The sequence below is a fragment of the Macrotis lagotis genome, chromosome 1, assembly GCF_037893015.1.
Source record: "Macrotis lagotis isolate mMagLag1 chromosome 1, bilby.v1.9.chrom.fasta, whole genome shotgun sequence".
NCBI lineage: Eukaryota > Metazoa > Chordata > Mammalia > Peramelemorphia > Peramelidae > Macrotis > Macrotis lagotis.
The window spans coordinates 139542915-139559385 of NC_133658.1; the positions used below are offsets into that span (position 1 = coordinate 139542915).

A 16471-nucleotide genomic window follows, 5' to 3' on the forward strand; every position below is an offset into this window, starting at 1 on the left:
CTTTTTTTCCTTCACGTCCCTGACCTCCTCATTCCAAACATTCAATACTCTTAACGATTACAAAGTACATAAAAGGATCTCAAGCCCAGATCTAGCACTCAGTCTCTATCTTTAGCCCTTTTTTACTTAGCCCTCTCTTTGCTTCTGGACAGCACTCTGGACTTTGAGTCAAGTGGTTCTGAGTTCAAATACTGCCTTTGACACTTATCAACTATGGACAAGGCACTAACTTGACCCTCGGTTTTCCCATCCATACAAAAGGATAATACTACTTACCTCAGAAGGTATCTGTGACACTCAAAAAAGATACCACATATAAAGTAATTTGTAAGAGCTTAAAGCATCATATTTTTTGGAATTATTACTTTCCTTTGCCCCCTCCCAACCCACCTACAAGTTAACAAAAATCTTCCTAAGGCTGTGTCAATTTCTCTAGAGATCTCTCCAATAACCGAATTGGCTGTCTTTCTTCTGGAGCTTTTCAGGGCCTTTCCAACCTCCTCCGACTGTGAGTATGAAAAGGCTAGAGAAGTGAGGGGGTGTGGGGGAGAGAAGAACTGAGGGCAAAATGGATGACAACAATAGAAAAGACCCAATGCAAGATATTGTGGGGGCTTCGAAAAAGCAAGAGTTGAATCTCTTGGTTCTAGACCCCTTCTAAATTCCTAACTTGAAGGCAAAAGTTCTTTAACCTGAGGTTACTGAAAGTTTTTTTTAATAATGTGATAACTGTGTTTCAGTGTTTCCTTTTAATCCTATGCATTTTATTTTATACATGTAAAAACATTCCAAAAAGTCCAAAACTTTCACCAGATTGTCAAAGGGGTCCATGGCATAAAAAAGTATAAGAACTCCTTGACCTATCAAGGTGTCACAATCCATTCTTGCTATTCTCCCCTCATAGAAACATGTCTGGGAACATCTTCTCTAGCCTACCAGCTGGGGTGTTTGATGAGCTTCCAGCCTTGAAAGTTGTGTGAGTATCTTCTCCCAGTTCACTTAATTTCCAAGAGAAATTCCTCCTTCCCTACTTTATCCACAAAGTGAGGATATGTCGACTTTACTAAACTAGCACAAAAGTGAGCATTGGGACCATCCAAGTCAGTAGATAGGGTAGACAGGCACCTTTGTGGGATGACTTAGGGAGCATTGATCAGGCTTATTCCCAAAGTATCCCCATCTCTGCTTGCCATGCTGTCTAAAACATGTTATCATTAGTGATTTATTTCTTCAAGTCTCAAAGGATTCCTTATTAAACTGCAAATTCCTCTGAGATAGTGATGGTACCTGAAACCATTATCATCCCACACCATAAGGAATTAATTAAGAAGTAACTGAAAGCAAAGACTCTTTGAAATGGCCAAGACTGGGGTGGCTAGGTGGTGCAGTGAATAAAGCACCAGCCCTGGAGTCAGGAGTACCTGGGTTCAAATCTGATCTCAGACACTTAATAATCACCTAGCTGTATGGCCTTGGGCAAGCTACTTAACCCCATTTGCCTTGCAAAAACCTAAAAAAAATGGTCAAGACAATGTTTTTGCAGTGAGTTTGGCAAGTAATTTTCCAGAGCAAGAAATATGAACTAAAAGGAATGTTGAGAATACCCCACTGATATGCTCTCCCTATGCATAGAGAATGAATTAATGATTTCATTGATGTAGTAAGTTCTTCATTAAAGAAACTTTCTTTCCCAATGCATATATTTACCTCCTCTGCAATTTGTACTCCTATAGAGATTAAGCAATTTGCTCAAATGTTACACAGCTAGTATAATTCTGAGGTAGGGTTTGAACCCTAAGTCTTCCTGACTCCAAGATCACTTACTATATACTATACTAAGATGCCTCTCAGAAATTCTACTTACTTTGCAGTTTTCTTGTGTTGACCCTGATGATCACATAAATCTTTCCTATAGATTTTGATTCTTGGTCTTTTCCAGCTCTATATCATTTGGGGGAGGTGCTCAGATATGCATCATTCCTCCTTTTCCTGATAGCCAGAGGTCTTCCTACCCACCTATCCCCATGAACCCATGACTTGTTGGGTCATCATTGACCATAGTCTCAAATTTCCTTTTCCCTACCCTTCTACCATGATTTCCCTCTTCATTCCTTACCAATTTTAGGGACTTTGGCACAGAATTCCTGACCTGTGACTGCCATCTACACTGGGTATTGCCTTGGGCTCGTAATCACTCTGTGCAACTATCTGAGCGGACATTTTGTGCCTATCCTAGCTCCCTCCATGCCCAGGCCCTTCGAGGTCTCCAGGATAATCAGCTCCACTGTGGTAAGAAACTTCAAGCTTTTCTGAATTGCCAGAGAAATCTGCCCTCCAGTCTTGCTCCAAACTCCTAAGATACCTGAGGTTCAATTTCATAAAACTCCTTAAAAATAGAAGAATTTCTTCCCCCTCCTATGATACTCATGGGTCATCCAACCTAGAATGGAAATTTCAAGGGGAAGGACAGCCCCTAAACAATCCCACTTTTTCATTAATAACCCATTATGGATCAGTCATTATTAATTTATTTATGTCTCTTTTAAAGTTTTTTGGAGAAAACTCATTATCTGAGTGATAATCAAGTATAGATAGGACTACTTCTTTACATTAATCACAAAACCACCTTTTCTGAAATTCCCTTATTTCAAAAATTGCGGACTTTGGTGACCATGTTTCTAGTCCACCCACTCTGTACATTTTATATTTTTATAGACATATATCATAATCTTTCTTGATCCTTTCCTAGACTGAAAAATCTTTTATCCAACTTAAAACACCAAGCACTCCCTTTACTGAATATCAGAGATAGACCTAAGATCTGGTGTAGAGCTAGAGATGGAAGGGATCTCATTAGTCCAAGCCACTCATTTTACAATTGAGAAAACTGAGGCCCAGGGAGATTAATTGATTTCCCCAAGGTCACACATAGTAAATGTCAGAGGTAGAATTTGAACTTTGATCCTTGACTTTAGAATCAGTGCTCTTTCCACCATGCTATACTTTGCTCTGAATGTCTTTGGCTGGCTCCCTACTCCTACTTTCCCCAAGCCCTGTCCCCGCTTTTACAAATATTTTTATATCGAAGTCAGGAAGACTAGAATTCAGACCCAACTTTAGACATTTACTAGCTGTATGACCCTGAGCAAGTTTCTTAGCCTCTCTTTTCCTGCCTCTGTTTCCTCCACTGTAAAATAAAAATGGTAATAGTATCAATGTCTCAGACTTGTTATCAGAAGCAAATGAGGGGGCAGCTAGGTGGCGCAGTAGATAAAGCACGGGCCCTGGAGTCAGGAGTACCTGGGTTCAAATCCGGTCTCAGACACTTAATAATTACCTAGCTGTGTGGCCTTGGGCAAGCCACTTAACCCCATTTGCCTTGCAAAAAACCTAAAAAAAAAAAAGCAAATGAGACAATATTTGCAAGGTGTTCAGCATTGATCTGGAAGATTATAAGTGTGATCATCATTATCATTATTTTGTCTCCCAAATTAGAATGTAAGCTCCTTAAGGGCAGGATGCAGTTTTTTCTTTTTTTATATCTGTAGCACTTTGCATAGTGCCTGCTTGCAGACTGCCCAGCACTCTTCATGAGTCTTTTTCCACAACTGGTGGCATTATTTTTTTTTAACCTCATTTTGGCTCCCCTTCCCTGCTCAGTAGGTTATGGGACACAGGTAGAAGGAGTTCAGCCCATGTCTCTACCGACTCCTTTTTGCCCTCCAGTCCCATCCTCTGTCCATAGGCTCACTGTGATTCTGCTCCCCCACAACAGCGGGTGCTCTGGAGCTGCACACTCACCACCTGATCCCCTCGCTGCGCCAGGTGGTGTTCCAAGGTGATCGGCTTCCCTTCCAGTGTACCGCCAGTTACTTGGGCAGCAGTACCCGCATCCACTGGTACCATAACCGAGTACCCGTGGAGGGTGATGAGGAAGCAGGTGTCATCCTAGAGGAGAGCCTGATCCATGACTGCACCTTCATCACCAGGTACAAACATTGCCTCCCTTCCCAGGGTGAGCTTGTGAAAGGGCAAGTGCTCACCTGAAGAGGTCAGAGTGTGGGAAGTCGGGGGTGGGGGGAAGGACCATGCCAAGAAGACCAGATGGGTCTTAGGCCCCTAGATAGGGAAGGTTCTGGGAGGGTACATGATTTGGGGAATGAGGTCATGTCAAGTCATGAAGTTGTAAATGAAGAAGAGCCATGGAATATTTCTTCTCACTGGAAAGCATGACCATAGATTCTTGTGCCCCCTCAGCGAGCTAATTCTCTCCCACATTCATGTGTGGGCATCGGGTGAATGGGAGTGCTCTGTCTCTACTGCCCAAGGCAATGCCAGCAAGAAGGTGGAGATTGTAGTGCTGGAGACCTCAGCCTCCTACTGTCCAGCCGAGAGAGTCGCCAACAACCGGGGAGACTTCAGGTTTGAGGGCTGGGCTGAAGGGGGTTACCCCCCAAATATGCAATACCTCCAGTATGTTCAGCATGGTCCTTTCTTCCTCATTTTCTATCAGATACTCCAAGAGGGAATTTGAGTATGGTATCTTACCTCCAAACTACCTCTACTTTGTTTCTATCTTCCCCCTGGTATTCTTCTGGAGAAATGTCTTCCTTTTCATCAGTCCCACGATCAGTGTTTACTCAGCACTCTGTTTGTATCATGTATCCATGTTACAATGGATAAAGTATTAGGTTTTAACTCAAAGAACCATAGTTTGAATCCTGACTTTAATTGCTATCAGTTACATAATACTGGGTTAGTGACTTCTCCCTGGGTCTTAGTTTTCTTCCCTATAAAATTAAGGGGTAAGGATAGGTGAATTCTAAGTTTTCTTTTAGCTCAAGATCCTATGATTTTGAAGGAAAAACTAGAAGATTGTTCTCGGCCTATGTACAAATGAAATTCAAAATGTAATCTCATACTAAAGAACTCAAATAATCATACTGACAGGTTTGGAAGACCCTTAGGGTCATGAAATCTAACCCATGCCTGAAAACATCCCCAATACAGCATACCCATCAAGAACCAGTGTTTTCAGGAAGATCTACATCCCAACCCCTTCCCCAATGGGCAGTCTATTCTACTTTTAACTAACTCAATTTTTAAGGAAGTTTTTCTTTGAATAAAACTTAGAATTTTCACTTCATAACTTCTACCAACTGTTCCCAATACTACTTTTTGAAGACAAACAGAACACACTTAATCCCTCTTGCACATGACATACTTTCAGATCCTTGAAAACATCTAGCATGTCTTCCTTTAGTGTTCTGTTCTCCATGCCAAACACTCCCCTTTGACCATTCCTCATATGGAATGACCTTTACCATCTGGTTGCCTTCTGCCATACACAGTTAATGTCTAGGGATACCAAAAAAAAAAAAAAGCAAAAGACAGTCTGTCCCCTCAGAAGCTTACTTACATTGGCTTATGAGGATCAAATTAATTTTTCTTTTGGCCACCATCTCACATGGTGAGCTCATATTGAAACTGTAGTCCCCTAAAACTTCCAGCTCTTTTGTTACTTAAGCAAGTCTTAGTTATTTTGTATCTGAGAAGTCAGTTATTTGAACCCAAGTGTGAGAATATATTTGCCCCTATTACATTCTATTTTCATTTAATAACAATCTGGTCAAAATATGCTTGGATTTTTTTTTCTGTACATATGGTCAGGTCAAACTTTTGAGTGGTTATGGATCACATGGGGAGTCAGGAGGGGACTGATGCAATCAAAATAATGTCATATAAAAATAGAGGTATCTGAAGGGTCTCAGCATTTATTGAACATTCCCTCCTTCAAATTTGACTCTGCAGTAGATCTCCAAAATAGTTTCAAACACCTTTGGCATGCAGGCATCCCCTTGTTTTATGATTTTAATAATCAGGAACTGTTGACTCAGTGGTGCAATGGAAAGAGCACTGGCCTTGGACTCAGAGGACAGGAGTTCAAATTTAGCCTGACACTTGCCACTTATTAGCTCTGTGATCTTGGGCAAATCACTTAACCCTGATTGCCCCATATTCAGGGCCATCTCCAATCATCCTGATTTATTTCTGGCCACTGGACCCAGATGACTCTGGAGGAGAATGTGAGGCTGGTGACTTAGCCCAGCAGCACCTCACTCAAATCCAATTCATGTGCTCATCATAGCATCACCTCCATGATGTCTCTGTCTTCTTCGAAAATGAAAGACAAACATTAACCTGTTAAATCTTTCAAGGAATCTTGGATAGAAAACCCATGAAGCTTGTCCAGTGGTGCATTTATATTATGTCTTTGTATCTATCTCTGGGGCAACTAGACAGTGCAATGGATTAAGTACTGGATCTGGAGTCAAGAAGATTCAGCTTCCTGTATTCAAATCTATGCATATTAGCTGTGTGACCCTGGACAAATCACTTTATCCTATTAACCTCAGTTTCCTCACCTGTAAAATGAGTTGGAGAAGGCATTAGCAAACCACCCCAGTATCTTTGCCAAGAAACTCCCAACTGGGTCACAAAGAGTCAGACACAACTGAAAATAACTGAACAACATTATCTACCTATGCATCTATTTGTCATCTCTCCATCTTTCATCTCTCATTCACCTATCTATTAGACAAACACTGCAAATGGAAAATTATCTGGGCCCTGAATGAACAAAAGGAGAAGAGGCTGATTTATCTTTATGGAATTTTAATGACCTCAAGTTTCTCCCTAAAACAAAGACCCATCTTTTCAATCCTAATATTCTTCCCATGCTAGAGCAATACAGTGTTGTATAGTGGATGAAGGGCTGATCTTTACCAGTCCTGAAGTCAAGGACCTTAGTTCAAATCAAGCCTCATATACTTATTAGCTGTTTGACCCTGGATAAGTCATTTAACCTCAATTATCTCTTTAAAATAATTTTTTTTAAAAAAGTTGATCTTAGAGTCAGGAAGAACTATATTCAAGTCTTACCTCTCACATACTGTTGTATCATCCTGACCAAGTCACTTCACCTTTTAGTTTCAGTTTTCTCATCTGGCCAGTGCAAGAATTAGGTTTCCTTGTTTACATATTTGTTACAAGGGTTTTATTTTTCATTCTTTTTAGAGAGTGGGGAGAGGGAAAGGAAAAAATATATAGTTTTATTCATTGGAAAAATAATTATAAAACTATATATATATATATATATATATATATATATATATATATATATAAAGTTCTTTGTAAACCTTAAAGCATGGCACAAAATGCTATTATTACGATATTCACATGACCTTAGTCAGTGCTCTAAAATGATCAGTTGTAGAATAGTTTTGATCTGCATTGAAAGGGGAGGAGTTTCTTTCCATTTCCAATGAAATCATAGGACAAAACAAAGCACAACAAAAGCAAACTTCTTCCTATGATGTCATATAGCTCTGAGGCATAGAATGTTGAAGTCTCCAAAAAACTGAAATTGAGATTCAATTAGTGAAAAATGGAAAGGTATATGATGGGCATAAGCAAACTTTAACATATCATGAACAAGGAATTAGGAAGGAAAAAACCATCAAGATGAAAAAACAACGAAGAAATATACAAGATTAAAAAAAAATATGAGCCAGTTCTTGTGGTAAGATTGAGAGAGAATGATCTAGACTGCTAAATGCATCATTGAAAACCTTGAAGGAAGGATACAGACATCCAGTAAGTACCTTCTATTTGTCAGGCAAATTATCTCATTTGATCCTACAACAACATTGGGAAATAGGTAGCCACTGCTTATATCCTCATTTTACAGCTAAGAAAATTAAGGCAGGAAGAGGTTAAGTGACTTGCCCAGGGTAACATAGTTGAGTCTAAAGCTGCATTTAAACTCAGGTCTTTTTGACTCCAAGACCAACACTAACTATGGCACCATCTACCTGCTTTTGAAATGTGAAGGAAGGCCCCTGGTACATTGTATGGACTATGAAAGCACATAGACAAGATGGGCGGGAATGGTTGAGACTGGCTTGTTGTAAGGAATACCCCCAATGATAAGACCACAGTTCTCTGGAGTCTTAGCAGATTCTGTCCATGGTTCTAGCATGTCAACATCTTTTTCAATTCTCACTATCATCCATTGTGTTAATCATCACTGTTACCCTCTGTGTCATTGCAAATCTGATAAGGATGCCCATTTATGTCTTTAAGTCATTTTCTTTTTGGTCTAGAATCTGTGGTTCCATTAATATTAGAAATTCCTAAGAAGGCAATTCATTCTTAATAATGCTGATCTCCTGGAGCATAAAGAGGTTGGGACTTATGAAGGGACTTATAAGTTGGGCCTTATCACTCACACAGCTGATGTATGGACAAAGATGGAACTTGAACCAATTTTTCCTAACTCCACTTTTATTTGTTCTTTTTTCTAGTTTTTTAGTTGTCTACATTCATTGATCTGCTCTTTCACTATTTTACTGATCTAAGAGTTTAGAGAATAAATTTTCCCCAAGTAGTGTTTTGGCTGCATTCCATAAATTTTAGTATGTTGTTTCATTGTCGTCATTCTCTTTAATGAAATTAGTGATTGTTTCTATGATTTATTCTTTGATCCTCTCATGCTTCAGAATTAGATTATTAAATTTCCAATTCATTTTCTTTCCACTGCCATTTATTGAATATAAGTTTATTTCATTATGATCTGAAAAGGATGCCTTTAATATTTCTGACTTGCATGGCACCTATACCAAATACAGATATGTCTTTTCTATCCTCATTTAGTTTTCTCCAAAGGTCTGTCATTTCTAACTTGTCTAAAATTTTATTCACCCCCTTCTTTCTTTATTTTGTGGTTAGATTTATCTAGTTCTGAGAGTGGAAAGTTAAGGTCCCCCAATAATATAGTTTTGCTATCTTTTTTCTTCCTGAAAGTCAGTAAATTCTCCTATGAGAGTTTGGATGCTCTACCACTTGGTGCATCTATGTTTAGTATTGAGATTACTTCATTGTCTATGGTACCTTTTAGCAAGCTGTAGCTTTCTTCTTAATCTCTCCTAACTCCACTTTCAATCCACTAGATTGGACTGCTTAAATCGTTGAAAAACATCTCTCTCACATAACTATTAAATCATTCTGAGCAAGTCACTTCACCTCTTAGTTTCAGTTTCCTCATCTAGCCAGTGCAGGAATTAAGGCTTCCTTGATTACATATTTGTTACAAGGATTTTGGTTTTCTTCCTTTTTAGGGAATGGGGAGAAGGAAGGGGAAAAGATGTCATTTTATTAATTGAAAAAAATAATGGGCAGTCCAACCTCCATTATTTTACTTAAAAGAAAATGGGTTTAATGAGATGAAATCTTCCCTAAGGTCACAGAGCTATTAATAACAAGAATAGGATTTAAACTCAGATCCTTTGATGACAACTAAAGAACTAGAAGAAAAATTCCAAAGAGTCCTGTGCAGGGGGTGGGGGGGGAAGAAATGTATTTTTCTCTTTCATTTTGTGCCTACTCCCCATCTTTGTTCCTGCATAAGCAGAAGAGCACTAAGGCTAAGAAACAGGGAGGAGTGGGGAGAGGGAGGTTAACTAAAACATAGTGGGTCAGACTATGATCCCTGAACCCCCAACCTTCCCTTGCTCCTAGATGGCCTCGAACACTAGGAGGGATCACAGCATATCAGTCCTGCCTTCAGTACCCTTTCACCTCAGTGCCACTCAGTGGGGGCACTCCAGGGACCAGGGCCTCCCGACGTTGTGACCGAACAGGGAGATGGGAACCAGGGGACTATTCCCACTGCCTCTACACCAATGATATCACCCGAGTGCTTTACACCTTTGTCCTGGTAAGGCTATGAAATGGGGAAAGAAGGGATTGGGATGAAAAGGACCACTATTCCCCCTCCCCCACTGATACCACAGGCAGGGGTGGAGAACACTCCCCATGTGAAAAGTCTTGAGATAGCGTACCCTTCCAGAGAGAGAAGGATGCTATGACATGGTTGAGAAATTCTGGAGAGGCAAGAGTAGAATCTGAAGGAAAGCTTGGATGAATGGCTAGGGAACTAACAGGAGGAAAGGAAACAGGACCTCTTGGTAGCTCCCCACTCTTGGGCTACTGGCTCTTCCCAGTTCTGTAAGTGTATGAGAATAGAGTATGGGAAGTTTAGAGACAGAGCTAGTCCTACTCCCTTTTCCTCTCTCATACTGCTTCTGATTCATGGTCTGATCACATGGGGAGAGAGAGCCTCAGTCTTCAGTGGCAGCAGCTGGTGGAAGGGGCCTTGGTCCCCTAAAGCCTTTCTCATGACCCATCAATGACACTAGCTAGAGAGAGCACTGGATCAGAAAAAGTAATTCTCTATCTTCATTATTTAGGTTCAGGGTGGGGTGAGGTGGGGGCCAGGAGATCTGGGCCTTCCTTCTCCCACTCGAATGCTTCTTTCAGATGCCCATAAATGCTTCCAATGCATTGACCCTGGCCCACCAGCTGCGTGTCTACACAGCCGAAGCTGCAGGCTTCACAGATATGATGGATGTGGTCTACGTGGCACAAATGATCCAGAAATTTCTGGGCTATGTTGACCAGATTAAGGAGGTGAGATTTCTTTAAGGATTCACCCTATGTCAGCTATTTAGACCCCCTGACTTCCCAGGCCCCCCAATTCTCTAACTTTTCATGGATTTTCACTGTCATCATCCAATATCTGGGGCCTTTTCTCTCCAATAGTTGGTGGAGGTGATGGTTGACATGGCCAGTAATCTGATGCTTGTCGATGAACATCTACTATGGCTGGCCCAGCGAGAGGACAAGGCCTGCAGTGGCATCATTGGAGCCCTGGAACGTATTGGAGGAGTCGCCCTCAGCCCCCATGCCCAGCACATCTCTGTGGTAACAAAGGGGCAGAAGAACATGCTAGAACCTTAAGCATCAATTCAATTGCTCAGAAATTTAAGACATAGAGATTGTTCTCATTCCATGGCTGAAGAGAGGCAATCAAAATGCAAAATGTACTCACCAAACACTCGTGTGTCAGTTCTGTGTTGGAGGGCTGTGGAGGAGGTGGGAATGTAGATATATAAAACAATGTGTTAAAGCCTCAGACTTCAAAGAGTTTATAATATAGTCAGGGGAGATGAGGGAATTCAGAGGAAAGATAGACCAGTATTGGTTGAAGTCTCAAGGAAAACCTCTTAAAGAGGATGAATGGAATCAATGGAGGGAGTAGGCTCCATGCCTTGAAGGAATTGGAAATAAGAGGGATGATGGGGAGAATCCTACTCCCAATTAAAGAGATGAGGGTGTAACTAGTAACCCCCTGGGAAATACTCCTCCATTAGTCATTCCATTTGGGACTGCTGGAGCAGAGGGAACAAGTACAATTCTCTGTAACTTGAATTCATGGTATATGAAGGGAGGTGAGGGTTCTTAGTTTATGGAGTGATTGGATCTTTATCCCTAGAATTCAAGGAATGTGGTATTGGAAGCATACCTCATCAAACCCCACAGTTACGTGGGCCTCAGCTGTACAGCCTACCAGAAGCGGGAGTCAGTGGTCTCAGGGCAACGTCCAGGACCTCCTGGACTAGATCCTCAACCTGAGCACGAGACCCTGGCTGATCAACAACTCCGTTTCCGCTGTACCACTGGGCGACCCAATATCTCCCTGTCCACTTTCCACATCAAGGTAGGAAAAACTGTCTGGGGGAAGAGGTAGAGGTGGGGGTAGAGGGGAGTATTGCTGAGATAAAGGATCTTGAGGAGAAGTAAGGCCCAGAAAAGGGGGGGGGTAGGAATGGGCAAATGAGGAGAGTCAAAATTGGAGCTGAGGTTTAAACATCTGTTTTATGGAGGGGAAAGGGGAGGAAGACCAGAGGGATTATGAGGCTAATGAAGTCAAAAACTCAAAGGGTCAAGAAACCTTGGTGTCTCTGAGGAACCCCTATGTTCCCCCCAGAACAGCGTGGCCCTGGCTTCCATCCAGCTGCCCCCCAGCCTGTTTGCATCCCCTCCAGCGGCACTGGCCCCCCCAATTCCCCCAGACTGCACCCTGCAATTGCTCGTCTTCCGCAATGGCCGCCTTTTCCGTAGTCATGGCAACACCTCCCGCCCTGGAACAACGGGGCCCAGCAAGAGGCGTGGGGTGGCCACTCCTGTCATCTTTGCCGGAACCAGTAAGAGACCACAATCTTTCCCCAAGATCCTAGAGGAGGGCAAGATCTTTGTGGCCTGTGGGGGGGGGGGGAGAAGATGGAAGGAGAGGGGTAGGGTAAGTCTCAGAGATAAAGTGAATCAATTGAGCTTTGAAGGACAGATTAAGAGATGAAGAGGAGTGGGTAAAGCCTTCGAGCTATTCCAGGTGAGCTGAGAAGTGCATGACCAAGGTTCCAGGGATGAGAAATGTACCCTGGGGAAGGAGGAACAAGATCATTCATGAGATTGTTGGTGGATGTCCTGCTCCCTCAGTCTTCCTCTAGCATCTATGAGTTCCCTGGTGCTTGAAACAGAGGTAAATGGAACCAACCAAGGTTTTCCAAAGTGGGGAGAGGAAGAGAAGGTTCCATACAGGATTAGATATTAAGCTCCAGAAGGGCTGTGGGATTCTTAACTGCATGAGAAAATGTCCCTTCCCCAAAATACACACAACCACAATTCCACATTCACCATACCTCCTGCATTCCCATCCACCACACACACACACACACACACACACACACACACACACACACACACACAAACACACAAAACTATATTGTTGTATACATTATCTAATTGGAAAAACAGGACAAACACATTAGATGTAAAGCAAGATAATAATTAAACAACAGTAAATAACAGTTAATTAAGAAAAATGATCTGGTCTAACTGTATGACCCTAGGCAAGTCACTTAACTTTGCTTCAGTTTCTTCATCTATAAAATGAGCTGAAGAAAGGGCAGCTAGGTGGCATAGTAGATAGACCACCAGCCCTGGAATCAGGAGGATTTGAGTTCAAATTTGGCCTCAGACACTTAAAAATTGCCTAGCACCCTGACCTTGGACAAGTCACTTAACCCCATTGCCTTAAATAAAAAAAAATTTTAAATGAGCTGAAGGAAATGATCAACCACTCCAGTATTTTTGCCAAGAAAACCCCAAATGGGGTTACAAAGAATCAGACACAACTGAAGCAATTAGGAATAGTACCAGAGCTGCAGAAGACTTTGTCTACATCAAATCTGTAGATAATACAAAGACAAACAATAGCTAATATAGATGATGGCAGAGTCAGGATCCAAAGTGATCTCAACAAATTTTGCTCATTCATTACCTCTGAATTATTACAATAATCTTTGAAATGAGTCAGGTAAAAAAATTAATAGATATGAACTTTGCATCTATAAGTATAAGATGGGGGGAGGTAACCAGACCATAGTTAATGGTGAACTACAACAATATAACATGATGACCAAAGAAGAAAATGCAAAAACAGAAGCAATATCTAGAAAGAGGAAGGTATCTTACCCTAGTTGGAGTACATCTGAAATATTGTGTTCAGTCCCAGGTGCTACTTTTTAGGTAGAGCCAAAGAGCACCCAGAGAACAGTGATCAGATAATGAGAAGCCTCAAAACTGACCTATGAAAGGACAGATAGCAGGAACTAAGAACATATACCCCGGAGAGGAGAAGGTTGGACTGGGAAGAGGACATGGGAAATACTAGCAGAAGGGGCTAGCATCTGAAGAGTTGTCATGTGGAAGGGGCTTTAAATGTGTTTTGCTTAACCTGAGAGAACAGTCCCAGGAATAATGGGTGGAAGTTACAGAGATGCAAATTTTGCTTCAGTATTAGCAAAACTCCCTAACAATGAGAGCTGTTAGAAAAGTGGAATGATGTGCCTCAGGAGGTACAGGAGCCCTTCACCTTTAAGCCAACCTTGTTGGGGATGTGGTACCATCTGTTTCTGCTTAAGTGCAAGTTAGAATAAATAACCTCTGAGTCTCCTTTCAACTCTGATATTCTAATTCTGTGGGATCCTTATAGGATAGAGTGATTGGAAAGCTTCCCTACTGGCTACCATCAATATTTCTCTTTCCCCTTGGAGGCTAAATTGGTTGAAAAAGTTATCTACTCTGGGTGTCTACTTCCCCTCCCCAATTCACTTCTAAACTCTTTGCAGTTTGTTTTTGACCCCATCATTCATATACAACTGCCTTCTCCAAATCTAAAGACTTATTCTCATTCTTCATCCTTCCTGAGTTCTCTGCAGACCTGTCTCCTGGACATTTTCATGACACTATTCTTCTAGTTCACTTCCCACTTCTTGCTTCTTTGCTAACACATTCACTAACTGTAGATGTCCCCTAAGACTCTATCCTGAGCCCTTTCCTTTTCTCCCTCTATTATTCTCTCCCTTATTGACCTCTTTAGCTCTAATGCATTCAATTATCATCTCTATGTAGACTTTTCCCCTCCAGATCTATAGAACTACTCTTTTGATCTCCAAACTCTTAAACTTAATGCTTAAACTTAAATCTCTTAAACTGGATGCTCCAATTCAAACATTCAAAATAGAACTCATTATCATTCCCCCCAAATCCTCTTTTTCACAACTCCTCCATTACATTTTAAAAATAGTTGATTATTGATATTTTTGGTTTTTACCCTATGGGGCCCTTCCTCATCATCTCAGCCTTTCTCCCTTTTCTGTCTTCCTATGGCATAATTATCTAATTATCTGAAGCTCTTATTTGACTCTTGTCATTTGCTGCCCTGTGTTGCTATTAATCTTTTTTATGTATGTGCTATATGTGGAATGAATATAAGTGAATGCAAGAGAATACATTCTAAGAAAATAGCAATGAATGTAATAGAGATAAAGAATATTATTAATAAAAATGAACAAAAATCTTCATTTAAATTGAGGAATTTTTAAAAGTCCTTCCCTAGTAAATATTAGCAATTATATGTATATAGGCACATTTAAAAATATAAATGTATATGCACACATAGTATTTTATACAATAATGGTGTACATTAATAAAGTACATTAAAGTCCTTCCATGCCCCATCAAGTCATAGAAGGTGTCTTGAAAGCCCTGCCAGCCCACAAGTTCTAGGTCCCAAGCTTGCAAAATTGTCAAGAGTTTGTGTACAGGTTCAGGGATGTAGCCTGTCCTGAGGGCCAGCTTAGCTAAATGAAGGTCAAGAGGCTCATCACACAAGGGAATGAAGTTTATCACAGCAATTCATAAAGAGGGGATATAGTCTGTACTATGAAGTGAGTTATTCAGGCTCACTGCAAAAAAAAGGTCAACTATGTGTAATTAGTTTTCAATCTATGCCTATACATCTCTATATTTTGCTTTCAAAGAGACTACTTTTAGGGGTGTGGCCTAAATTTGGATCAATGATTTCTGTAGGTTAAAGGCACATCTCCCTAACTAGACTCTAAGTCTCTCCAAGGGAAGGGCTGTGTCTTGCGTTTCTTTACATTTTCCCCATTTCCTAGCACAGAGCTCCACTCATAGCAGGTACTCAGTGACTGTGTGTGTACAAGAGGGTGTCCTCCCCAGTTCATCTTTATTTCTCTTCTCTGTCTGTCTCTTCCTAGGTGGCTGTGGTGTTGGGAATCTCACAGAGCCAGTGGCTGTCTCTCTAAGGCATTGGACTGAAGGGGTGGATCCTGTGGCTGCCTCATGGAGCATGGAAGGACCAGGAGGACCAGGAGGCTGGAGTTCAGAGGGCTGCCAACTCCACTCCAGCCAGGCCAATGTCAGCTCCCTATACTGCCAGCACCTTGGCAACATTGCAGTGCTCATGGTACATCTATATGTCTCTGTGTGAGAGGCAGTCTGATAGACTGATAGACTGAAAGAAAGACAGCAAGATAGGGGAAGGAGAAAGGAAGGAACTGAATAAATGTGAGGCTCATTTCTTCAGTCTCCCTCACAAGGCTGCATCATTCATGGTGTAAAACCCATGCCCAAAGAAGATGAATCAGTAATGATCCAGATAGATATTTTTTTCAAATCCTTGCTTTCATTTTCTCAAAGTCAAGCAAAATTGTCCCACTCCCTTTCTCCTCTCCCTGAGCAAAAGTCAGATGTAAGAGATGTAATATGTATTTGCAATGTCTGGGGAAAAGGAATGGTGAAGCAATTCACTTTCTCTCTGTGAACCTCAGTTTCATCTTCTATTAAATGATGAGATTGGACAGGGTCAGAAAAGACTGAGTTCAAATCTAGCCACAGATCCAACCATGATTCTGGGCAAGTCATTTAATGTGTCTACCTCAGTTTCCTCAATTGTAAAATGTGATCATAATAGCACCCATCTCCCAAGTTTGTTATGAGACCAGTTAACTCAGGAAAGACATAGGGGCAACTAGGTGGTACAGTGATTAGAGCACCAGCCCTAGAGTCAGAAGGACTTGAATTCAAATCCGGCCTCAGACACTTAATAATTACCTGGCTGTGTGACTTTAGGCAAGTCACTTAACCCCATTGCCTTGCAAAAATCAAAAAAAAAAAAAAGAGAAAGAAGGGGGGAAAGGAA

At 41.2% G+C, this 16471-nt stretch overlaps 1 protein-coding gene across 2 annotated transcripts in view; it reads left to right on the forward strand.

The window, feature by feature from the left end:
* ADGRA2 (adhesion G protein-coupled receptor A2) overlaps positions 1–16471 on the forward strand; it is a 65409-nt gene that overhangs the window by 41007 nt on the left and 7931 nt on the right. Inside the window, exons 4-14 of one of the 2 annotated variants that reach the window (XM_074208781.1) lie at positions 437–508; positions 905–976; positions 2126–2289; positions 3776–3989; positions 4258–4422; positions 9580–9778; positions 10381–10530; positions 10663–10824; positions 11396–11620; positions 11891–12107; positions 15528–15736. In XM_074208781.1, coding sequence (XP_074064882.1) covers positions 437–508; positions 905–976; positions 2126–2289; positions 3776–3989; positions 4258–4422; positions 9580–9778; positions 10381–10530; positions 10663–10824; positions 11396–11620; positions 11891–12107; positions 15528–15736 — 1849 coding nt within the window. The remainder of the gene's footprint in view (positions 1–436; positions 509–904; positions 977–2125; positions 2290–3775; positions 3990–4257; positions 4423–9579; positions 9779–10380; positions 10531–10662; positions 10825–11395; positions 11621–11890; positions 12108–15527; positions 15737–16471) is intronic. The other variant, XM_074208788.1, reaches the window with a different exon arrangement.